Source organism: Procambarus clarkii, chromosome 27 (genome assembly GCF_040958095.1).
Source record: "Procambarus clarkii isolate CNS0578487 chromosome 27, FALCON_Pclarkii_2.0, whole genome shotgun sequence".
NCBI lineage: Eukaryota > Metazoa > Arthropoda > Malacostraca > Decapoda > Cambaridae > Procambarus > Procambarus clarkii.
Window position 1 is genome coordinate 27591652 of NC_091176.1, and position 26604 is coordinate 27618255.

Genomic DNA, 26604 nt, shown 5'->3' on the forward strand with positions numbered 1-26604 from the left:
CTTTTACCGAGTTGAGGCCATTGACCACAGCTGCCGTTTTCAGTCCACCATTCTATTCTTACAGTGAGGCTAGAGACGTGGGTGAAGAGAGTTGGTCTGACTGTGAGGATGGAATAGTAGACCTAACTGTGAGGATGGGATAGTAGGGCTGGCCATGAGAGGGGAGGGGGGCCATCACTCGTCAGGCATCTTAGCGCATTGCAGACTTCCTGAAACCCACTTTAGGCATTGACCTTTCATGAAGTTGGGCCGAACACCTGGTTCTTCCGTCTATCTCTGAAACCTGATAACCATTTTGCTTATTTAGGGCCTAAGATGCTGCAACATCAGTTATTAACGGGTGTCATCTTAAACAAGAGGCAGATAGTGCACCTAGTTAAGAGACATCATGTCTGCAGAAGTGGGGAGTGTGTGTTGCCGCTCCATCTCGCCTCAACACTTTCCCTGTGCAAGCAAACACCCAACACCAGAGTGTGTGCGTATTACATGTGAAAATTGGATTGTGTACCTCCTCGGTCCCTCCACATAGCAAATGGGTTCGGCCAGACTCCAGGTTGTGTAACTTACAGAATATCATGGTCCGTGGGTTAAGGCGTGCGTCTGCGGGTGTCCCAGGACGCTGGTTCCAACCTGCCGACCTGCTCCAAGGTTTTCTTGTACATACATCACGTTATTGTCACTTTTATTGTGAATAAACACATCTGTTTCCAAACGTAATATTTGTTTTAGTGAAAGTGGTAGACTGGTTATAGGTATGAGCGAGTAGATGGTGAAGGTTGGGGGGGGGGCTGGTGTGGGCGTCCTGGTCGTGGTGTGGGCGTCCTGGTCGTGGTGTGGGCGACCTGGTCGTGGTGTGGGCGACCTGGGCGTGGTGTGGGCGACCTGGGCGTGGTGTGGGCGTCCTGGTCGTGGTGTGGGCGTCCTGGTCGTGGTGTGGGCGACCTGGTCGTGGTGTGGGCGACCTGGTCGTGGTGTGGGCGACCTGGTCGTGGTGTGGGCGACCTGGGCGTGGTGTGGGCGACCTGGTCGTGGTGTGGGCGTCCTGGGTGTGGTGTGGGCGGCCTGGTCGTGGTGTGGGCGGCCTGGTCGTGTCTGCTCACTAAGTGGAGTCGTGTCTAAGTTACTTCCATTATGTCAAAGATTTTTGGGTCTTGTTTTTATGCTTCCTCCATTGTCTTCCTGCACCACTTTTTATTTTTTTTTTACCCCCCTTTTACCTTCTTCCAACGCGCTTGCGCGCACGCACGCATATGCACCGGCTTGATTCCCGGCTGAGGCAGAAGCAAACTGGCGAGTTTCTTTCACGTGATGCCTCTGTTTGCCTAGCAGTAAATAGGTACCTCGGAGTTAAAGCTGATATGGGTTGCAGTGTGTGTGTGTGTGTGTGTGTGTGTGTGTGTGTGTGTGCGTGCGTGCGTGCGTGCGTGCGTGTGTGTGTGTGTGTGTGTGTGTGTGTGTGTCAGGGTTCTGTCACGTTGGCGGCAACATTCTTTCCAGAGTTTACAAGCAAGAGAGGGTTGGCGGAGGGTTGGCGGAAAGTGAAATACAAAGAGCTTTGTATTCCATGCGATGTTGAAGGCTTTGTGAGGCTTGCATCAAAGCCGTGGGGTGTTGAAGGCTTGGTGAGAATTGTGGCACGATGCTCGACTGCAAAGCAAGACTTCCGGTAAGTCATTTGAACGTTTGTTGTTTATGAAAAGTTGTGTACCTGTTGACAATCAGGTAGTGGTGCTTTAGAGGTGCTCTAAAGCAGCATTCAGCGAGATTGTATAACTCATTCCATTCTATGTAACTGATAATTTGGCTTCTTGGCACCATAACAGTTGCGGTCATCGGCCTGGTCGAGGACCGGGCCGCGGGGACGCTGCGCCCTGAAACCATCTCAAGGTAACCTCAAGGTAGGTCATCAACAGAGGTGCTAGTCTTGGCTGTGGACCTTGTCGGGAATACTGGCATGACCTCTCGAAATGTATTGTTCAACTTCGGTCACAGTGCGTCCGTCCTGCAGCAGCCGGCACACGAACCAGCTTTGGCGATTCCAACAACACGAACTATATGTTTCTGGTTGCGTTACGCTTTTTTTCATTTGGGAGGGAAATACATCATGGACACAACGTTATTAGCGTTTCACATCCGTTCAGTTGTTTCTCGTCACGTCACGTTGTCGTCCCTGCCGCTGGGTTGCCATGATGGCCCAGTGGGAGGTGTGGGTGGAGTGGTGCCAGCGAGGCGGACCTCTGCTGCTCCCATATGGGCGCTGTCATGCTCAGTCACCACCACCACTGTCACGGACCATCATTGCTTCATTCACTCCCCACCTCCGCGTTCTCACGTTTCTTCTACCACTTTTTCCTCCTGTAGCCTGCATTGTCCCCGGGCCAAGCCGAGCAAAACACGTGGATTCAACAATAAATCAACTCTGATAACGTAGATACTTTGTTCGTTAAACTTACCAGAGCATGTTTTACACAGGGTTATGTTTATGGTTTAATCTCGCACTCGTATGTTTATTTATATTTCTTTTGTTACTCGTATACGGTTTCAAACATAAACTCTCATTCGTGTTGCACCTGTTCACCCTCCCTTTTCCGTATCTAATTGTTACACCGACACGTTCGACCGTGTCGGACCGTGTCTTCAACCCTCTTATCCTATGCCAAGGTCGAAAGTATTCCCACTCTCCAGCCTGAGTCGGGCACCAACTAGCATGTTAGTTTGGAGTGTCGAGACTACTCCTCCTTGCCTTGCTAAATCCGTTTCTGTAGCCATATCCATCACGCTTTTCGTTCATAACTTGCTTCTTTAGCTTTTTGTTTTATCCATTATCACATTACGTCGCCTGTGTTGATCGTCTGCGCAAGCAATCTGTTTGTATTATTATAGTGTGTTGACAATACGGTTGCACCACTCTGGGTACCATTGCACTACTGATAATTCTTGATTTGCCATTTCCTGGTTAGTTGGCGAGTGGTCCACTCACTCTCCGTCGTTGACCAGTTGAAAGCTGCTCTCCCTTGACTATATATATTGTCCTGGACATGTTTGTTCAGTTGGTCATTTGTGTACCAATGAAGATTTTTGTAAACAGAAGTGGACTATTATGTTCATCAGACACAGGATGTCCTGAGAGGACTGTCGTTTAGCGCGTAAATTAAGACTATTTTTATTAGGTAAACCGAAACGCTGTGCGTGTTAGTGCCTTTGCAAGAATGTACCATTTAATCACTGAAATATTTACTTTAACAACGGATTGTACCTTCGTGTGTGTGTGTGTGTGTGTGTGTGTGCACTCACCTATTTGTCTGGAGGATCGAGCATTGACTCTTGGATCCCGCCTTTCGAGCCGTCGGTTGTTTACAGCAATGACTCCGGTTATATTTCCCTATGATACCTAGTTTTAAAATTATGAATAGTATTTGCTTCCACAACCTGTTCCTTAAGTGCATTCCATTTTTCCACTACTCTCACGCTAAAAGAAAACTTCCTAACATCCCTGTGACTCATCTGAGTTTCCAGCTTCCACTCATGTCCCCTCGTTCTGTTAACATTATGTGTGAACATTTCGTCTATGTTCACTCTGTCAATCCCCCTGTGTATTTTATACGTTCCTATCATGTTTCCCCTCTCCCTTCTTTTTTCTAGTGTCGTAAGGCACAGTTCCTTCGGGCGCTCCTCGTACCCCATTCCTCGTAACTCTGGGACGAGTCTCGTTGCAAACCTCTGGACGTTTTCCAGTTTCCTTATATGCTTCTTGCTGGTGTGTGTGTGTGTGTGTGTGTGTGTGTGTGTGTGTGTGTGTGTGTGTGTGTGTGTGTGTGTGTGTGTGAGAGAGAGAACGTGCTTGTGCGCGCGCGATGTGACAGGTCTACTTTGTTCTGTAGTTATTATCACGATTTTATAAATATTACCTTGGTGCATCTGGTGTTCTCTCCCCCGTGACCTTTGCCCCCCGTCGTTCCTCCAAATTACCATCATTGCTGGGTTCACTGTAGTCGTCATTGCTCTCCCATCGTTAGTGTCGTCAGAGCCATAGGTCAGCGCAATTTCATCATCTTCAGTGCCATCACCTTTATTATCGCGGTATTCACTCTCACTATCCATCCAACTCTCCCACATAAGGAATGTAAGTAAATACTCATGCCCCGTACGGGTGGTCAAGTGGAATGCACTGAGAGAGAAGTTGTGGAAGCCACCTCCATACCCGATAAAGAATTCGAACACCAGATCAGTTCATCTATAACGCAACAGGTGCGACAGTGATAGTAGGCAGGGCTCTAAGAGCTAGACCTTACTTCACCGCACTTCATTGTTAGTTAAGTCATAGCCTTGAAGCCTCCCGTGCCAGGTCCGTGGTGGGCGCGGGTGTAGAATGGGCGTGTGGGCGGGGGGTTTGGAGATGGGCGGACTTGGATACGAAACCTCCACATCACTCGTCTCGTCTTACACGCCACGCACCAGCATTATTATTAGTAACAACACTACCAACTAACAACAGCAGCAGCTATAATAATAATAATAATAATGAGTGGAGCAGCAACATTAGGAATATCAGGAAAATCATTTGTAACACCAGCAGCCCTGCCAGGAGTAATATTTTGTACTCGCCTATTTGTGCTTGTGGGGGTCGAGCTTTGGCTCTTTGGTCCCGCCTCTCGACTGTTAATCAACTGATGTACAGATTCCTGAGCCTACTGGGCTCTTATCATATCTTCATTTGAAACTGTATATGGAGTCAGCCTCCACCACATCACTGCCAATGCATTGCATCTGTTAACTACTCTGACACTGAAAAAGTTTTTTCTAATATGCCTGTGGCTCATTTGGGTACTCAGCTTCCACCTGTGTCCCTTTGTGCGTGTTCCACCCGTGTTAAAGAGTTTGTCTTTGTTCACCCTGTCAATTCCCCTGATGGGAATTGAATTTTGTAGGTGGTTATCATGTCTCCCCTTCTTGTGTCTTCCAGGGACGTGAGTTTCAGCTCCTTTAGCCTCTACTCGTAGCTCATACCTCTCAGTTCCGAGACGAGTCTGGTGGCATACCGCTGAATCTTCTCTAACTTTGTCTTGTGTTTTACTAGGTATGGACTCCAAGCTGGAGCTGCATATTCCAGGATTGGTCTGACATAAGTGGTATACAAGGTCCTGAACGATTCCTTACACAAGTTTCTAAAGGCAGTTCTTATGTTGGTCAGTCTAGCATATGCCGCTGAGGATATCCTTTTGATGTGGGCCTCTGGGGGACAGGTTCGGTGTGATATCAACCCCCAGATCCTTGTCTTCATTTGACTCTTGTAGAATTTCACCTCCCAGATGGTACCTTGTGTTCAGCCTTCTGCTCCCTTCGCCTAATTTCATTACTTTGCACTTTCCTGAGTTAAACTTTAGCAGCCATTTTCTAGACCACTCCTCCAGCCTGTCTAGGTCGTCCTGTAGTCTCTGTGTATCATCATCTGTCTTTATTCTTCTCATAATTTTTGCATCATCGGCAAACATTTAGAGGAATGAGTCTATACCCTCTGGAAGATCGTTTACATATATTAGAAACAGGAGGAGTCCAAGTATAGAGCCCTATGGGACTCCGATGGTGACATTTCGCCACTCTGATGTCTTCCCCCTCACAGTTACTCGTTGTTTCCTGTTGCTTAGATACTCCCTTATTTACTGGAGCACCTTACCTTTTACTCCTGCCTGTTACTCTAACTTTCGTAACAGCCTTTTATGGAGTACTGTGTCAAAAGCTTTCTGATAGTCCAAGAAAATGCAGTCTGCCCACCTTTCTCTTTCTTGCCTAATTGTTGCTGCTTGGTCATAGAATTCTATTAAACTTGAGATCTTGTGAGATTAACCTTGTGAGGCATGATTTATCATCTCTGAACCCATGCTGGTGGTGTGTTAAAAAGCTATTTCCCTCCAGATGCTCTACGAGCCTTTTCCTCACGATCTTCTCCATCACCTTGCATGGTATACAAGTTAGGGAAACTGGCCTGTAGTTCAGTGCCTCTCGCCTGTCACCCTTTTTATATATTGGGACCACATTAGCTGTCTTTCAACTTTCCGGTAGGTCTCCTGTTACCAGTGACCTGTTATACACCATAGAGAGTGGCACGCTTAGTCCTTCTGCACCTTCTTTTAGTATCCATGGTGAGATTCTGTCAGGCCCAACAGCCTTTGTCACATTCAGCTCCAACAGATTCCTTTTGACCTCATCACTGGTGAGGTCAAAATCCTCCAAGGTTGCTTGGTTTGCTTCCTCCTCATTTAGCGCAGGGGCTTCGCCTTGTTCTTTTGTGAAGACCTCCTGGAATATCTTGTTGAGTTTTTCACACACCTCCTTGTCGTTCTCTATCTATTCTCCCCTTTTCAATGACAGAAAATTAATGGCAGAAGCTGCATTAGCACCTGAATTAACAAACGCAGCAGAATTAGCTTTATCATCAGGCGCAGCATTAGCATTAAAACTAGCACGAGAAGCTTGAACAGCATCGGCTGTGACTTTAGTTCGCTTACCCTTCTCGGCTATGCTGTTCGTCCTTGACGTGACCATGACGGAAAGCCATCTAACGTTGTGTTGATGTCTGCCATCACGCCCACGGCAGAGACGCATGCATCACGCCCACGGCAGAGACGCATGCGTCACGCCCACGGCAGAGACGCATGCATCACGCCCACGGCAGAGACGCATGCATCACGCCCACGGCAGAGACGCATGCATCACGCCCACGGCAGAGACGCATGCATCACGCCCACGGCAGAGACGCAGGCATCACGCCCACGGCAGAGACGCAGGCGTCACGCCCACGGCAGAGACGCAGGCGTCACGCCCACGGCAGAGACGCACGCGTCACGCCCACGGCAGAGACGCAGGCGTCACGCCCATGATTAATTTTATTCATGTAACACATACGAGTTTGAGTGACATTATTCAGAGAGTTCAGTACATGACCATTACTACAGATTTCAAATTTAAAAATCAAATTCAAATGTTTATTCAGGTAAAAGTACATACATAGAAGATGGGTTACAAACATAACGTTGGATTTATAGATAGAGCTAGTACATGCAATACCTAAAGCCACTAATACTCTTAGCGTTTCGGGCAAGGTGTGGACAAAATCACTAATACGAAACTTAATACTAATTGAGATTAAAGTATAAATTATGTTGAAAAAGGGGGGGATGACATGGCAGTATATCTTCTAACTACAGAGCCCGTTCTCACGATTTGACGAACGACAATTTTCAAAGTGTTTGTTCCAAAAACGGAAGCGTACGCAACTAGGAACTAACCCAAACTACCGAGGCTGATTTCCATTAGTCCGAGGTGGCGTCAGTATTACGGTGCTTTTAATGGCAACAAAGCATAGACATTTTGACGCTGTGGTAGATAAGGGGTTCGTAATAAACCGATCGCCTCTAGCGGCAACAATTAATCATAGTTGATTTCAAAATCAGTGTATAAAGTGTGAGGACAGGTAAAGCTCCTGCTCAGTAGTTTAGTTAATAAATTATGAACCCTGTACTCTTCCTGCCAGTGGTATGGACCCTGTACTCGTCCTGCGAGTGGTAGTATGGACCTTAAACTCGTCCTGCGAGTGGTAGTATGGACCTTAAACACGTCCTGCGAGTGGTAGTATGGACCTTAAACTCGTCCTGCGAGTGGTAGTATGGACCTTAAACTCGTCCTGCGAGTGGTAGTATGGACCTTAAACACGTCCTGCGAGTGGTAGTATGGACCTTAAACACGTCCTGCGAGTGGTAGTATGGACCTTAAACACGTCCTGCGAGTGGTAGTATGGACCTTAAACTCGTCCTGCGAGTGGTAGTGTGGACCTTAAACTCGTCCTGCGAGTGGTAGTATGGACCTTAAACACGTCCTGCGAGTGGTAGTATGGACCTTAAACACGTCCTGCGAGTGGTAGTATGGACCTTAAACTCGTCCTGCGAGTGGTAGTATGGACCTTAAACTCGTCCTGCGAGTGGTAGTATGGACCTTAAACTCGTCCTGCGAGTGGTAGTATGGACCTTAAACTCGTCCTGCGAGTGGTAGTGGACACTACTCAGAATGGGCTCAAGAACTAAGTATTCACGACAATATATTTCGACTAAGAGTTGAAACATTATCATTCTTGTGTATTAGAACGCTACTATTTTCGACTGGCTATAGGCTAAAATGCTGCTCGCTCAAGTCCCTCCGGAAGTTCTCCAACATTCAATAATTTTACTGGAAATTACACTCCCATTTTTGTAAAGGTCACAGGGCCAGCGTCGATGTTGTCTAACGACGTAAATTAATATCAGCAGTGAAGTGGTGGTTTCTGAGCTACTGGTACCCCGCCTCGGTTAAGCAGAGGTCACGTCCCATGACCCGGAAGAGGGAGCAAAAGGGAAGGGGGGGGGGGATGGGGTCGGAGGTCACCAGGTGTCACGGGGGAAAGCTGTGGTGTTTATCTACCCGCTTCCCTTACCTTTAAATAACACAATAAAGCAGTTGTCGCAACTGCAAGAAAAATTACAGGTTGGATAACAAGGACCTTCCAAACAAGGAATGCCATACCAATGGCGATGCTATTCAAGACACTACACAGAGAAATGACATTAACGTGATATATCAGTGAACAAATCCACAAGATCCGTGATGAGGGTTCGAACCAGGCGCGCTTTAGTCCAGACACAAGTGCTCTCTAGGGTGGAATATTGCTGCACACTAACATTCACCATTCAAACCTGGCGAATTTGCTGACTGAGAGAGTGCAATGATCCTTTACTGTTAGAATCCACACTATGAAACATCTAAATTATTGGGACCAATTAAAATTGTTAAATCTCTCGAGCGCAGGCGAGAGATGTATAATAATTTCCACCTACACAATATTAGAGGGACCGGTTCCAAATCTGTACATGGAAATACACACAAGACCAGTAGGCATAGCAGAATGTGCAAAATAGCCTGACTGAAAAGTACAGGTGCAAGTTCAAGTATGTTTATTGAGACAAGAAAGAAATACATCTCAAAGGGATAGAGTAGCTTAGGCTATTTCTACCCCCCCCTCTACTTCAAGTCCCTCAAGGGGCGCACAAATTCAGTAAGTACAAATAAGCAATTAACATTACAAGAATCCCTTTTAACATTGCAGGTTAATATAGTAAGCACGGCATATAATTGTTACACTCTTGGGGCAAAATTCTTGTAGCTCCTAAATATACTGTCTATCATACCAGTGTTACACATCCAAACAATTTGATGTGGTACACTACTTATTTCCTTATTTCTATAGTTATCAATAAGTTGACACTCTAGTACATAATGTTCTAAGGTGTGGTCGTGCGGCATACTACATAATTTACACTCCTTATCTTTTTCACTGACATCAACACCGTATTGCCAGATATATTTGTATCGTAATCTTAATTTCATGTAAATTGAATCCTTCCAAGTAGACTTTCCTCTACCATAGGTGAAGGACGAATTAGTATTTATTATTAAATAATTCTTAAGTTTTTTTTTTTTTATTAAGTTATGAGGTACATCTGCATTAGTGCAGCTGTGTTACTACTGTCCACCATTGCCATTCTCTTTTCCATTTCTTCACCCTCTTGGATCATGAGAGTGAAGAAATGGTAAAGAGAATGACAATGAGCTTTAAGCTACGAAAATAGATTAAAGACACTAAAACATTCAACCCTCCCCTCCGAGGAGATATGATCACAAAATGAAAGATAATGAGGGAATAGACGAGACGGAAAAGAAAAGCCTCTTTAAATGCTAAAAAGTAGGACGAGAAGACACGAGTGAAAGCTGCAAATGCAAATGAGTCGAAAATTTTAGGAAATACTCGTGCCCCGTACAGATTGTCAACGGGTAAAATGCACTGAAAGAAGTGGAAGTTACCTCTATACACGATTGTAAAACCAGATAAGACAAAGAATTCTATCGTCAGGATAGTTAAAAGTTAAATTATAACGCAAAGTACAGCAAAGCTAGTAGACGAACACAAACAGCTAGTAGACCTTGCTTCTCCATAGTCACTGATAGGTAAACACAAGTAAATGCTAAATCTGAATGATATTTGTGTCTATCGTATGATAATCTGTCATGATTTGCTCGCTGTTATTTTCCAGTCAGTGTCTTGCTTAACTTAATTTTCAGATGTGGTTTCTAGAGATAATGATAATGTTTATTCAGGTACAGTACATACATTCAAAATGAGTTACAAACAGAATGTTGGATTTCTAGATAGAGCTTTTTTTTATTATTAACAAGCTTAGGTATATACAGCAATGTGCTGCTACCCTATTCTATATGCAAGATTACAGTGTAGATAAAAAAACTAGCTAGAAATTCATACCTAAAGCTACTAATACGTACCGTGTTTCGGGCAAGATGTGGGAAAAACACTTGGACTAAAACTTAAAATTAATAGAGATCAAAAGCATGAATTGAAAAAGGAAAAAAAAACAAAAAAGAATGATGATAATTACATGATGGATGGAACAACTTACAGATGCATAGCTTTCAGCCAGACTTTCTCCGTACTCCTGCCCGAAACGCTATGCGTGCAAGTGGCTCTACAAGAATGTAAATACTGTACTCTTGTATATATAAATAAATACAAATAAATAAGAGGTGTTGATTGATGTCTTTGACTTACAGGGCGGAGTTGGAGGCGAGCTACGCCAAGGGTCTCAACAAACTGTCAGGCAAGTTGCTGAAGGCCTCAAAGGAGAGCATGGGCACCGTCAATCAAGCCTGGCAGATGGTGGGCGCTGAGCTGGAGCAGGAGGGAGACATGCACAAGTGAGTGTGAGAGAAGACCCAAGTAAACACGCGAGTGTGGGGGTACTGGAGGAAGGAAGCGAGAGAGAAAGTGTGGGGTGAAGTAATCACGATATTTTATCTCCCCACAACTTTTTACTCTTGCTTCCTATCTCCTCATTTTCCCTTTCCCTTTTCCTCTTCACTTACTTGCTCCCTCACATTTTTATTAGTTGAGGTGTAATGATAACTTAAAAAAAGGGATAACGTTTTTAAGATTACTGTATCTCAAACCACATAAAATCAATTTTACATACCAGAAAAATTAAGTAAATTAGCTAGATCATACAACATTTAGTTAACTATAACATTTGAAGAGGGGAAACTCGTCTAACAAATCATGGGTTTGTGCTGTAGGTAGCACTGAAGTAATCCTGTTTATTCTTTTCATCTTTACTAACTATAAGGTTTTGCCTTGCAAGGGCCAATTGACTTCCTGCAGTTAATTTTATTTTTATGTGCTTAGGCATAGGAAACAGCAAATGGCATATTGGCCTATATGAGGGAACCTATTTATACCCAACCACGTGATACATTTAAGCTTCATTAGAAAAGAATAGAACATAAGAACAAAAGTAACTGCAGAAGGCCTATTGGCCCATACAAGGCAGCTCCTATTTATAACCACCCAATCCCACTCATATAGATGTCCAACCCGCGTTTGAAACAATCGAGGGACCCCACCTCCATCACGTTACGCGGTAATTGGTTCCACAAATCTACAACCCTGTTACTGAATCAGTATTTACCCAAGTCTTTCCTAAATCTAAAGTTATCCAATTTATACCAATTGTTTCATATTCTGGCTTGTGTTGATACTTTTAATACCCTATTAATATCCTCTTTGTTATGTCCATTCATCCATTTGTAAACCTCTATCATGTCACCCCTAACTCTTCACCTTTCCAGTGAATGCAATTTAACCTTTGTTTATCTCTCTCTTCATATGGCAGGTTTCTAATTTGAGGAATTAACTTATCCTATGAGAGACACTTTCAAGTGAATTTATATTCATTCTATAGTGCGACGACCAAAATTGAACTGCATAATCTAAATGTGGGTCTAACTAGTGCAAGATATAGCTGAAGAACAACACCAGGTGTCTTGTTATTAACGCTTCGATTAATAAATCCCAGTGTCCTATTTGCCTTATTACGAACATTCATGCATTGATCTTTTGGTTTTAAATTCTTATTAATCATAACTCCCAGATCCCTTTTGCAATCTGACTTCGCAATCTCAACACCATCTAGCTCATATCTTGTAACTCTATCATCATTACCTAGCCTCAAAACTTTACATTTATCAGCATTAAACTGCATCTGCCAATCTTTTGACCATTTCAAAACCCTGTTTAGATCGACTTGAAGTGATAGCGAGTCTTTTTTCCGTGTTTATTTCCCTACCGATTTTTTTATCATCAGCAAATTTGCAAATGTTGCTACTCAAATCTGAATTGAAATCATTTAAATATATTATAAACAACAGAGGTACCAGGACAGCTAGAGCCTTGAGGCACTCCTCTCTCAACATTTTCCCACTCTGACTTGACTCCATTTATACTAACTCTGTTTCCTTTGGTATAGCCATGCCCTAATCCAACTTAATATAGCACCCCCAATACCATGAGCCTCTATCTTTTTAATCAGTCTTTTATGTGCCACTGTATCAAAAGCTTTGCTAAAGTCATGATACACAACATCACAATCTTTACCACTATCAACTGCTTCAACTATGCTGGAATAAAAAGATAGCAAATTTGTTAAACATGGACGGCCATTTGTAAAACCATGTTGTAAATCATTTATTAATTTATGGTTTTCAAGATGAAGACGAATTGTATTTGCAATTATCGATTCAAGTAACTTTCCCACAATAGACATTAGGCTAATAGACTGATAGTTTGACGCAAATGATCCACCTCCTTTCTTAAAAATTGGTACCACATTAGCAACCTTCCATGACTATGGCACTCTGCCAGACTATCAATTTATTAAATATGGTAGACAGTGGATCACAAAGCTCCTCTGCATTCTTTAAGCACCTTGGCAAACACTTCATCTGGCCCTGGGGATTTGTTTGGTTTGAGTTTTACTATTTGTTTAATTACATCCTCCCTGGTAACTGCTAAACTAGTCAACCTGTCCTCATCCCGACCCACATAGACTTGTTCAGGTGAAGGCATATTGTTAAGTTCCTCTTTAGTAAATACAGAGATAAAATATTTATTAAAAATACTACTCATCACTTCGTCATTATCCGTTATCTGACCTGTTTCAGTCTTTAATTGACCTATCCTTTCCTTAATCTTAATCTTTGTTCGATATAACTGAAAACACCCTTTAGGATTTCTCTTTGCTTGCCTTGCTATGCGAACTTCATAGTTTTTTTTTCCCCTCCTTATCTCTCTTAACATTTCTAACCAGTTGTATGAATTCCTGTTCTAAACTGACTTCCCCATTCTTAATCCTTTTATACCCTGTTCTCTTTTTACCTATAAGGTTCTTCATATCCTTTGTTATCCATTTTAGGTCATTAGTATTAGATCTATTCAATTTGTATGGTATACTACATTCATGTGCTTTGATTAGAATATTTTTATATAAGTTATATTTTGAATCCACATCAAAATCCCTTTTTCCGTCACCTTTCGCTGGGTTCACGTCTCGCTCCAAGACCGGTCCACTCCCCATGCCCCAAGACTTTCCAATCTATTTGGCCCAAAAAATTTCTTAGGCTGGCTATTATAATCAGCTTTTCGAAAATCCGGCACTTTAACAGGATTTTCTCCTACAGATCTATTCCATTCTAGCCTTAACATAACCTTAAAAACCTTGGAACCTTAACCTAGCAATGGGTTCCATAAATATTCAGCCCTGTTTGTAAACCAGTATTTACCCAGTTCTTTTCTTATATATTAACTTCTATTAATATTTTCTAATTTTATCACCCCCATTAATATCCCTCCTGTTATATTCTTTCACCTATTTGTATATACTGTACTTTAACTATTTGTTTTCCCTTATGGTTCATTGACTTGATTTCAGACACATCAACATGTTGAGGGAACATGTATGAAATACAAGTCAATCTAGCATCATGATTAGACCTGGTGGGGAACCTTGAGATCATTTCTGTCTAGATTTTTACCAATTTTTGAGTACAATAATTTTAGTTTAGTTTAATTATTTTAGTTAATTTTAGTTAGTGCTTTTAGTTTCCACCCTTAATGGTTATCGTTTTGCAGATCAATTGCATCTGCACTAGCAGATGATGTGGTGCGGCCACTCCGACAGTTGATTGAAACTCAACATAAAATTCGCAAGGGTGTGGAGAGTATGGTGGATAAAACCACGAAAAATCTTCATGACTGGCGAGCAGCAGAAAGCAAGGCCAAAAAACAGTGTTACGGTAACTGTAGAGAGAATGAGAAAATTCAAGACATCATGCTAGAAGCCAGACTGGGAAGAGGCAAAACCCTTTCTGACAAGGAGACAGTCAAGGTTAATATTTTAATTTCAGTTTGATAATTTTGTGCAACACTGTACTGCAATTTATTTCTGCAGTAAATATTAGAATGTATATTTTCCTTGAAATGCAACTTTTTTGTGCTTGCTGGATAATCTAATTCTGTATGGAATAAAACAAATTGTAAACTAGATTAGGGTTTGAATAATAGATTCAATTGATTCAATAAAAATAATTTTTGATTCAATATTTAATTGATTCAATATTTCACTATCATTGTAATTAAAATGAAATTTGAATGTCCTTTCCACATAATAACTTGCATTTTGGTTATTCTAGATGGAGAAGCAGCGACGGAAGGCAGAGGAAGCCGTCCAGAAGAGTGATCTGGACTATTACACATGCTGCATTCGTGCAGAGAGAGCAAGGTACTGTCATCACATCATTTTGGTTACATTACTGTATGTAGCTAATTGTGAAATACATTATATACTTCTCATGACTTAGAAACCTTCATTAAAATGGACTAAATCTCCACACACTACCTCAACTTCTTCAGATAATTCATAACTGGGAGCAGTTAAGCTCATGACCACAAAGCCTAGCAATGGTTAAGAGCACGAACACGAGGAAAATTCAAAATCATTGTTACTTCTTCCATCCAACAAAATACGATGTTGACAAATTACGTAAAAATGTTTGCTAAAATTTTAAGGGCCTTGGTAGTATAGATGGGTTCATTCTTGATTTGCAATTGTGAATCCCAGGTTTGAATGCTGGACGAGACAGAAATGGTTGGGCACCTTTCCTATCACTTAATGCCTATGTTCACCTAGCAGTAAATAGGTACTGATACTTGGAGTTAGTCAACTGTTGTGGGTTGTATCCTGGAGAAGATCATATAAACCTAACATATACAGTATACTCTACTGTATGTATATGCAAAGGCAGCCTTTCCCTGCCAAAATTAATTAAATGATTAATTTTGCCTGCCAGTTGCATGTTGGACCATCCTGGTCTAAATCATAAGTGGAGCACTTTCAAATAAAAATAAATGTAAAGGTATCAAGCTTCATCTAGTCTGTTTTCTAACAGACTTGAGTGGGAATCTGCAGTGTACAAGGGAAGCAGTTGCTTTCAGACGTTAGAGGAAGAGCGTTTGCAGGCACTCAAAGATCTCATCGTTAAGTACCACAAGAATGCCAAAGAATCTGCTCCAAAAATGATTGCGGTGAGTAGTGGCTGCTATAATAGCAGTACTGTACTGTACTTCTGAAATACTACGTCTAGTTTGCTGAAGGCTTTTTTTATAATGGCATTCATAAATTAAAATTATTTCTTCAATGTTATACTGTCACTATTGTATCAATTGCTAAAGAGGTAATTTTAATTTTAGAATAAAGTACTGAATTTATAAATAAATAAATAAATAAATAAATAAATAAATAAATAAATATGTTTATTCAGGTAAGGTACATACATACAAGTGATGTTACATTAATGGATTGATATATAGATAGAGCTAGTATATACAATGCCTAAAGCCACTATTACGCAATGCGTTTCGGGCAAGAAAAACATTAATATCTAGAGCTTAATACTAATTGAGCATAAAGAATAAAAAGTGTTGAGAACAAATACAAATAAAGATAAAAAAAAGGGGGAACATGACTGAAAAAGCAGCACAAATACAATAGGTTGACAAACAGTGTTGATTAAAAAAAAAAAATAAATAAATAAATAACAGACATGGGTTGACAATAGAGGAGTGAGGTAGGTTACAGGGAATTTATTAGGTAGTGTTTAGTTTTTATCTTAAACTGGTTGAGAGAGGTACAGTCTTTAACATGGTTGGATTTGGATTTGGCAATTTTGGAAAGCAGTTATTATATAGCTGATAACAGAATAACATAACTTCAGCAGTAATATAACACATACAGTATTGTTATGTAGTGTGCTGCAAGGGGTAAAGTCTGCATGAATGGCCTCTATCTGGGAATTTAGCAAGGTGGGGGTTGAGAAAGTTAAAACTAGCAAATACAGTGTAGTTGGAGTAACTATAGATACTACGGTAAATTGGAAACATTTATTATGGAGTTTTCATGAGTTGTGTATGGTTGCCTTAGGGAAAATAATTATAGAAATTAATTATAACAATGAATGATTTACCAAGTACAGTACTGTACTGTACTTTATAAATTAAATGGAAAATACGATGTGAGAATGTTAGTGGGACAAGTATGTTGCGGGCAAGTCAAATTAAAAAATTAGTAGATGTTGTGTGAAACACATTTTATACGAGGGAATGAGAAAAATGAGAAAACATAATACGGTAGTTTTTGTGTATGTAAGAATAGTTCACAAACTGCATATTTTGACATACTGTACTGTGATTACTCTTGCATAGTTCTCAGTAGCATGTATGAAACATGTACTGCATTACAGTATACGAGTACACTCAAGACTGTTTTACTGTATACACACTTATGCTGATCTTTTCTAATTTCTTGTCTATTGCATTCATTTGTGCATAATGTATTATACATATACAGTATTCCAATAGCATTCCAAGATAAAAATTTGGAAGCACACATGAATATTTCCTTTACCAAACTTACATGATAAATTCTTCATCTTGTTCACAATATTCTTCTGCTCTTCTTTCTAGTGGAAAACCTTCAGCACAGTTATTTACAAATTTCTGTAGTAATATTTTGAGTGTTATGGTAAGGTTTAAGTTTTTAGCTGTATTTCAATCAAGATTCGGTTATGATAGCATATTTGGTGACTGTTGTCGCTGCAGATGGCGGCACGTCTTGAAGAGCCAGTGGCGGCTTGTGATGTGGAGAAGGACATACAAACTGTGATCTCGGCCAAAGGAACAGGAGAAAATATTCCAGAACAGATGCTACCTGATTTTTATGCAGAAGATATGAACAATATAATGAATAGGGAAAGAAGAAGAGAGGTTAGTATTTCTCATTGGTTTACTATGCATATATAAAATGTGTGCCCATAACAGTTTTGGCTAGAAGAATTTAATTCTTGTTTAACTTTTTTCTATATTTCTTCACATTATACACACACATACAGAATCACGTTTGTCTTTATATCTTTCATTAATTTATTTTTCCTTTTTACATTTTTGATGAGGACACTAATAAGTATTTGTAGAAACTTTGTATTCCATTCACTTCAATTTATTTTGTTTTCTTACAACAGATGGTTAGAATACTGGCAAATGCTCTTAATTACAGAAAATATAGAAAATATATGACTGCATTTGGAATGCAGCAATACAGACAAATTTCCTCTTTGAAAATTCTGCTACTTGTAGAAGATAATATGATCTGTCAGTTGAGATTTTCAGATATTTTGGTCTTTCTAAGCCTAAGCTTCTCAGTTACTGAGTTTGGCAAGTCCTGCTCTTTCCAGGCCTTGGCTGCCTTGAGCCAGAATAACCTTCTCATCTCCTTAGCCAGAGGGGATCTTTGCAAACATTTCATCCCAAACTTGTAAGAACACTGAAGAGTTCTTAATCCAGACCCAAAAGCCTGTCTGACAGTACATTCCTCTACACTCGGGAAAGAAATGTTAATTAAGACTTTACAATACAGTATATATATATATATATATATAATATAATAAAAAAATTTAAATAATGTACACACTCATTCACTCACTGTACAGGTACTGCCAAACAAAAGTACAGTAAAGTGCAGGCATCAATGAAATTTTAACCAGTACACATTTATGTTCTGGCTGGTTAGATATATGTCCTCCATTCTGGTTAACCTGGTGTCGCCCTTTGTATCAATTAATTACTAACTCAGTGTTTAAAATACTTGCTTGGAAATTCCAACTTACATCATAGTTATGCTGAATGAAATTTTGCTACAATGTACCTATTAGTAATCTTCAATTTTTATTACGATGTACTTATTAATCATCAAATTTTCCTACAAATTACCTACTTATAATTATCTGTTAGATTAAGGACTTCTCCTGCCTTGCCAAAGCCACAAACGCTATGCGTGTTAGTGCCTTTGCAAGAATGTAAAAACAATGTTTTGTACTCCCACAAACCTAGTATACCTTCTTGTACAGTATATAAATAAATAAAACTGGGAGGTCAATTAAGTTTCTGGTAATGACGACTTTGACTCAAGTTTTCTTTAGTTAATGAGTTATTAGTAAAGAATTGGAGCCTGACTGTACATGAAAGAATAATGGGTTAGGGTAGTAAACTACCTTAACCCATAAAGCAATTGTTCTGAGTAAGTTTAATTCCAGGGCAGGGCATATTTTCTTCAACCTACTGTCTCTGTTCACCTAGCAATATATATGCCTGGGAGCTAGGCAACTTGTTTGGGTTGCATCCTGGGGAATAGTATTCTCTGGCTAATGTGGACCTCAATAAGCCTAACAGGCTTCCTATTTCCCAACAATAGGAAACTATACATACAGTATAATATAATTTTCTTGGAGTCTATATATGAAGGACAATGAATTTGTATCTCATAAGACTGTTGAACTTAAATGCATCTTTATTTTACTTCACTATTTCCAACAGCTTTTAATTTCCTTTTCCAAAAGACTTGTGTACTGCATACTTTTACAAATTTCTGTTAAAAATGTGTATTATACATAAAAATAAACTCCTGATAAAAGGTCAAAATGAAATGTTTCTCTCTCATTTAGGCACTAGAAAAGTTTATTCAAATGCTAAGAACGGACTTGGAGCGTGAGAGACGAGGAAAGCAAGGGGTTGAGAACTTGGCAAAGGCTCTGCAAGAAACTCCTACATTTGGAGGGGAAGAATCACAACAGGATGTGAATGATAAGCTGCAACATGTAAGTTCTCTTTTTGCATTTTGTTTACTCTAAAAGATTGACAAGCACTTTATTATTTTGCTTAAATTAAAAACCTTCAAGATGGTCATGGCAGAAGTAAGTTCTTCCAGTGAAATTCTAAAGTTTACTGTAAGTACAGTTGACTCTCAGTTTACACTTATATGCGAGATGTCAGGTAATGCATTCATTTTGATCTCGTAGATTATTGCTTATGGTTTTATACACAAAATATATTGCATTCAAAGTCCAAGAATTTTATTGAATATAAATGTAAACAATATATTGGAGATCTCCAACTTAAAAACATTTGACTTGCAAACATTCAAACTTATAATGACTGTCCCCATTTTAGCCCTCTTGTTTCTCTATACAAACCAATTCCAAAGTCCCAATACAGTGGTACCTCAACTTACGAATTTAATCCGTTCCCCAGAGATGGCTCGTAAGCCGGATATTTGTAAACTGAAGCGAATTTCCCCATAAGAAATATTGGAAATTGAATTAATCTGTTCCAGACTCCCCAAAAAATTAACTTCAAAGTAAATTTTATACCTAATTCACCCAAATCTTCTGTACTAAAGTATGTACAAGTTATTACTTACCTTTACTGATGACTCTTGTTGGTGTATGGAAGATGGTGAGGAGGGGGGAGGAGAAGAGGTGTTAGTGTTTGGAAGGGGAGTCCCCATCCATTATAACATCAGGCAGTGATGACTTCTCTGGGGTACACTCTCTGGCACATTTTGCCTGCACACCACTAGGACCTGCTTGTGGTTCACTGCTTGTTTTTCTCACTGAAAACCTGTCTAGTGACACTTGTTTTTCCATATGTTGTAACACTCTTCTGAAGTGAGACATCACATAGTCATTAAAAAGGTCAACACAATGGCCTGCTACAGCTTGCTCTGGGTGAATTAATAACAACTTTTCAACATCCTCTAAGTGTTTGTGTTCTTTGTTTCGTGATTGTTGATATGCCTTTTGCCACTTTAGCACTCATAATGTTCTTTTTCTTACCAATTACAGTGCATGTTGTTGACATAGATTTGTTGTACTGCCTAGCTAGTTCAACATGTGTACCATTTTTCATGTTTACGAATGATCTGTTTTTCCTCTATGGTCATTCTCACGTGTGTTTTCTTGGCTTGTACCTTACCACTGGTTTTCTTGGGACAAGTGGTGAGATATACAATAACAACTTTTATGTTCAAATGCCCCAAAATCCCCCCAAAAAACTAATTCTTTACAAAGAATTCAGGTGCAATTGTCACTAGGCAGGAGGCACTGGTAAGCTGAGGCGGGATCGCCATGCCACCACACGCTAGGTCGGCCATACGCGTATTAACAAACTCGTTTCCCGAGGTAAAGCTCGTAACCTGATTCAAATTTTCCGAAGAAATTGGGCTCGTAACCCGAAAAGTTCGTGAATAGGGGCATTTGTAAGCCGAGGTGTCACTGTATTACAAACATGATTCTTGTCTTGTATTTTGAACTTATAAAGAAAATCTCCCATAATAATGGCTAATAAAAAGTGATGTTGAACCTCATGCATCATTGCCTTTTACTGTCTTTTTCCCTTAGTACTGTAATTACCAGATAGATCTATTGGCTCTATAAAAAGTATTACCGTAAAAAAGGCAAGCATGGCGACTCTGTCATTCAAGGAACAGTTTTTTTTTTTTTTTTTTTTTTTTTTAACAGTAAATGAAAAACTATTTCAATATTTCTGGAAGTGCTGGTCCAGCCAAGGCTTAGGGAGATGCCCATTGGAAGCCAGGACCAGATCTAACTCGCTGAGGATAGGGGAGCTTGGGTATCGGAGATCAACCCAGAACTGAGGAAAAAGCACAACAAAAACAACCAACTCCTTAAAGACAATTAGGTACTCAAAGGTAATGAGTTCTTTTGAGTACCTAAGTATCTCCCGACTGGCTCACACTCCTCCAGAGTCTTTCTGGTTGGATTGTGTTCAAGAGTTTTTGTCCCCTTGCCCTAAAACTTGCCCTTGTCCCCTTCCTAAAACGTTTTAGGAAGAGACCCTTCCTAAAACGGCTTTTCTTCCGACTCTGGTTTTCTAGCTATCGGGTTGAGGAGCTTCACACTCATCACCATAAGCTTAGATTTTGTCTTCAGACCAAGTGATGATTTTCTATGTCTCCATCATTTTATGTTGTTTTAGCTAAGCATGAGACTCCTGCTTACCACAGCTGTCGGTTAGTCATTATTCCTTTATTAGTTCAGCTGAGGGGCATCATACATAAAGTCCTGTAGCTGTGGTGCATTGTCATTTGCATTCTTCTTGCATTCTTTGGGCCAAGGCTTCGTTTGTCAGCCATATGACTCATCCTATGGCCAAAGGGCCTGCTGTCTCCAGTCATCCATGTGGTTGTTTGCTGCTTGCTGTATATCCTTGCTTTCATGATGTCTGCAAATATGCTGCTCAGATAGATTTCTTTGACATTATGTCGGTGAATAATAAACAGGCTCAGCGCATTTGGCACTTCTTTAAGCAGTTTCTGATGGTGTTATGCTTATACTGTTTGGTTTTTCTTCTCACTTTTGGGGTTGCATGTACAGTATATCTAAATTCTATGCTCCCCTTGCCTCATAATCCTAGCTGCCTTGACACAATCCTCTGTAAAACCATACAAATAAACTAGGATGCCTTGACGCAAAGCAAAGTGTGTGTGTGACTGAGTAAGAGATGAAAGATTGGCAGGTGTATCATATTTAATTTGAGAGTTGTGCAAGCAAACAGGAAGACGTACAGCCAGGGTGCACGTCTTCCTGTTTTGGGGTTGGGTGGTGTGCTGATATGGTGGTGGTAATTTGGGGAGGTTGGCTGGCTGGTTGGCTGTGTCATTGTCAATATCATCACACTCACACACATGCTACATTTCTTGTACTGTATATTACAAACTTTTGGAGATTTATTTTCTTTCATCATATTCACTTCTGTAACATTCTAGACTTTATTATGTAATATATAGATGTGTGTTGCTGGAAAATCAAGGGAGTATTGCATATAGAATTGTTAAATTACTGTGTCTTATCAAGTATTCAATGGAAAAGATTAATATCTTTGGAGGTCTCTTAAAAATATGCTTTTCTCATAAAAAAGAAAGCAGTGATTTGAGTGATGCTGAATTACATAAATTCAGTGTTACGTGGGTTACCACAAGGTTAATAACAGATTAGTGCTTAACATTGGGTCTACGAGAGTGTGTAAGAGTGAATGTGTGTGTGTAATTACCCAAGTGAAGTTAAAAAGGATTAGAACTATACAGTACTTGTGGTCTTAGTTTATATCTCGGGTTGATTTGGTCCATGCATATTTTGACTATCTGAAACGTTGAGTTGACTGTACACATTTAAATCTAAGTACAGTACAATATAGTACTTTGCTAAGAATAAGAAGACAGTAAAGAGTTTGTATGTATGTGTGTCAGTTTTCAAATTACAATATTACCAAGGTCTTTTGAAATATAATCACTAGTAGGTGTTTTACATGATTTTTTCTCTTCAGTGTTTTCTTGTGTGAATTTGTATATATGTCTGTAAATATGAAGAGTATTTCTTCATTTAGCAAATTCTGTTCTGTATAAAATCTCAAAAGCTCCTATATACTTTCTGATTTCAACAGGATGCCTACAACAGACTTCAACATGTGAGTTTTCTGTTCCATAGGCAATGTTTTTCACTAATTGAATAGTAGAATTTTAGATGCTGCTGTGTGCATGACATGAATGGCCATTTTATCTTTTCTCTAGGATTTCAAATACATTTTTATTTTATTATATATTATTCTTTACTTAAAGTTGCTAGTTTTATTTATTTATTTATTGTTTCCAGTGCTTGACTTACATTTTAATTACATGCCTACTAAGCCCTCAGTAGTAGATGTTGAATGCTCTCATTGAAATATTGACCATGTTTCTTATATTTCCTGTTGGTGAATATCATGTTGGGATCTATATTTAAAAATATCTTTGCAGATGAAGGCAATGCTGGCATACCTGGAGGCTGCACGATACAAGGTACAGAGCTCGCTAGATGAGCTCAGTAACAGACCCAAGATGACACACCCTCTAGCCAAACACATTGAAGTTCACCGTGATAAACAGGGTCTGACCTTCTCCATTTTGAAGGTTAGAAATATGTTTGATTTGATTTGATGTTCTCTCAAGTGTTACATAAAATATTCATTTACTTTTATTTGAAATGGTATAACCTATCGAGGGTAGGTTATTTCACCCCATTTTTGTGGACACTTCATGGTCAGTACTTGGCTTATGCATGACCGTATTGGTAGTACAGTACTGTATAACGAATTCCATTCATATACAGATCACCTCATGCTTACTGGACGCCTTAGAGCTGAGATGGAACAAATAATGTGTTGTGTGTGCATAAGTGGTTCATCATTCTAAAAATCTAGAAAAAATAAAAAAATAAAACTGGCAAAAATTTGACACTATTTTGTTTGTACTCATAAATATGAGAAGTTCTAATCTGATTGTTAATTAACTTGAAGATTATCGGTGATGGTGCATTGGTGAATAATTTGGTAATCATTGACAAAAGTGGACTGTATAGCTTATGAAATTTGTTTGATACCACTTGAAACATCAGGTGTTAGTTTTTTAAATTTTGCTTATGTAATTTAAATTTAGGCTATCCAGTCAGATATTGAATGACTTGGTTCAGATTTAATTTTAGGGTTTAATTTTACTATTCTGGTCTCAATTTAACGATTCTTCGCGGCAGGGGATCGTATTCCAGGGACCTGCCCGAAACGCTACGCATACTAGTGGCTGTACAAGAATGTAACAACTCTTGTATATATCTCAAAAAAAAAAAAAAAAAAAAAATTCCAAGGACTAGCCACTTTGTTGTTCATGCAACCCTTCATGAACATGTATGGCTTGCCTGACAACACGTAAGACAAACATATAACCGACCTTGGCAACACTGCCAAAGCAATGCAGATCCGAATTTATTTCAAGTATCGTGTTTATTTAAATTTGAGTAATTTCTGGGTAATATGAATTCAGGTAAGTATTAGTTAAACTGTAAAATCTTAGCTGGCAAGAAGCATGGGCATGTTTCAAACTCGGGAAGTTGCCAGTATGGCCACCCCAGCATTTTCAGTTCACCCACTCTTGGTGAGAGAACTATTAGCCAGTATAGAACAGTCCCAGCAATGTCAGCCTCCTTTTCCATGTAGTGTTAAGTTTGTTATGGGAAGTTTCAAGGGCTTTTTGAGAGTAATATTAATTAAATCCACACAATCCCTTGACCCATTGCCTTGTCTTGGCGAGTCATGGAACTAACGTACAGTATCAGCTTTATCATGTACAACTTGGTTTCCCTGTAACCCATGTTATCTTTGTTATGAAGTTTAAACTTTCCAAGCATTACATGCATCTATTTAAATTTTGTTTATAGTATTCTGCAGTAGATGAACATCAGCAATACTGGACTGCAATACAGTTCTTGTACATGGTATCAATACTAACCTTCTTGAGTATTGATACCATGTGTGCAGTTTTCAAGATGTCTTGGATATATCTTTTCACAACTGTTATATTCGTCTATTTTCTTTAAGAAACATTATGCTCCACAATAAGTGTAGTATGAGCTTTAGTTTTTAACATTTTTAATTATGGTATTTTGACATTGTTAGGTTCCACCATGGGTCCGAGGGAACAGTGTGGATGTGTCTCCAGCTAGCAACTCCCCAACGGGCTCTCCCAATTGGAATGATAGAGGCACTGCTGATGGAACCTCGGTACAACCAGATTCAGACTTTGGTAAGTTACTAGATCTTAACCATGCTAGTATCAAATTTTGCTAGAAAAGTACTGCATTGCAGTTTAACTTCATTTACTAAATAGAATGAATAATTTAAGCAAATACCTGAAACTGCTTACCATCATATCTTGTATCTGGCTTTTGTTTGACTTGCTCTTCAAAATTTTCTTTAAATAAAATAGCAATTTTTGATTACAACATAACTCAATATGCTTGTCACATAAAGTATTAACCTAAAAAGATACATTAATGCATCATTTTCCCTTTCCCTACCTTGTGCTTTTGTATGCTAACGTTCTTTCATCATAACTACTATCATTGGGTTCCTTCTCCTCCACCTTCCTTCAATATCCTTAAATTCCTAAATGTGACCGATACTAATGTGGGACTTTTTAATGTATCCCCAAATTTTTGAACAGAACACAAAGTGCTGACACCACCAGACAAAACACACACTGATCCCTCACAATCTGGTATCCAAGATACATGTCCTCAGCCTCCTGTAAGAACAAGAACTTTAGCTTCAAGTCCTCCTGCAGAGATGAAACAAATCTCTGCAGATGTAGAATTAACAACACCCAAGCCATTAAAAACCCTTAGCGTGTTTATGTCTGCTCCCCGTTACCCCTCCCTAATGATTGTTACAGACGAGTTCAGCTCCCAGGGTTCAGACCGAGACTACCAGACAACTATCACGGAGGATAATGTGGACTCGGGTACTAAAAATGATGTCTACTATGCTCGTCCCCTAGCATCAGCACCAACAGTAGGCAGGTGTAAAGCACTCTATGACTATGAAGCTAACATGTATGATGAGCTCACCATCAGAACAGGTCAGTGGCTGAACTGCTTCGAAGTTTGATTTATTTCTATTGCATCTGTACTGCTCATGCAGTAAAATATACATCTAATTTTCATTAGATAGTAGTGTAGGTTTACATATTACAAGTCTTTATGATGTGAAAATCCACTAGGACTATAGGTGGATGCGAACCTACGACCCCGGCATTGTCAGTCACATACTCTACCACTAGACCATCGTTGACTTGTGAAAAGTCATAAAACAGGTTTTCTACTGAAATCACAGGAAGTCTGGAGGAGGCTCCTGAAGCCAGTCCAAGTGTTCACGTATGACCCACAGTCATCTGGGTGGAAGGACGTGATGTGATTTTTATTTACAACATAACATTATCATGTTAATGTGATTTCTGTGTGTTTAGTGTGGACGTAAGTTGGAAGACCACTTTGCCCTTCCACCCGAGTGCTTGTGGGTCACACGTAAATACTTGAAATTACTTCAGTATAGGGCCTCCAGACTTCCTGTGATGTCAGAAGAAATCCGGTTGTATGACTTTTACAAGTCAGCAGTGGTCTAGTGGTAGAGTATGCGACTGACAATGCCGGGGTCGTAGGTTCGCATCCACCTATAGTCTTAGTGGATTTTCTCATTGATATATATCACAACGTGATTTCTGTGTGAATCTTTATGGTCTTATTTTCTTTTTGACAAATGCTACCTATGAACAGTGAGTTCATCTGGAATGCTTCTGTAGCTGATAAGTAAAATAATTACTAAACATCCTTTGTTAAAAATTATATTAAAACTGTCAGATGGCATTTGTGTCTCAAGCTAAAGCTGCAGATTTTGTGCAAGAA

The 26604-nt window shown here is 39.8% G+C and overlaps 1 protein-coding gene across 4 annotated transcripts in view; it reads left to right on the plus strand.

Moving 5' to 3' along the window:
* Nost (Nostrin) overlaps positions 1-26604 on the plus strand; it is a 164333-nt gene that overhangs the window by 134399 nt on the left and 3330 nt on the right. For 2 of the 4 annotated variants that reach the window (XM_045749080.2, XM_045749082.2), the window contains exons 3-12: positions 10651-10794; positions 14060-14315; positions 14620-14708; positions 15376-15511; positions 17084-17248; positions 18982-19134; positions 22778-22801; positions 23130-23282; positions 24821-24947; positions 25596-25781. In XM_045749080.2, coding sequence (XP_045605036.1) covers positions 10651-10794; positions 14060-14315; positions 14620-14708; positions 15376-15511; positions 17084-17248; positions 18982-19134; positions 22778-22801; positions 23130-23282; positions 24821-24947; positions 25596-25781 — 1433 coding nt within the window. The remainder of the gene's footprint in view (positions 1-10650; positions 10795-14059; positions 14316-14619; positions 14709-15375; positions 15512-17083; positions 17249-18981; positions 19135-22777; positions 22802-23129; positions 23283-24820; positions 24948-25595; positions 25782-26604) is intronic. The other 2 variants (XM_045749081.2, XM_069332496.1) reach the window with 1 other exon arrangement.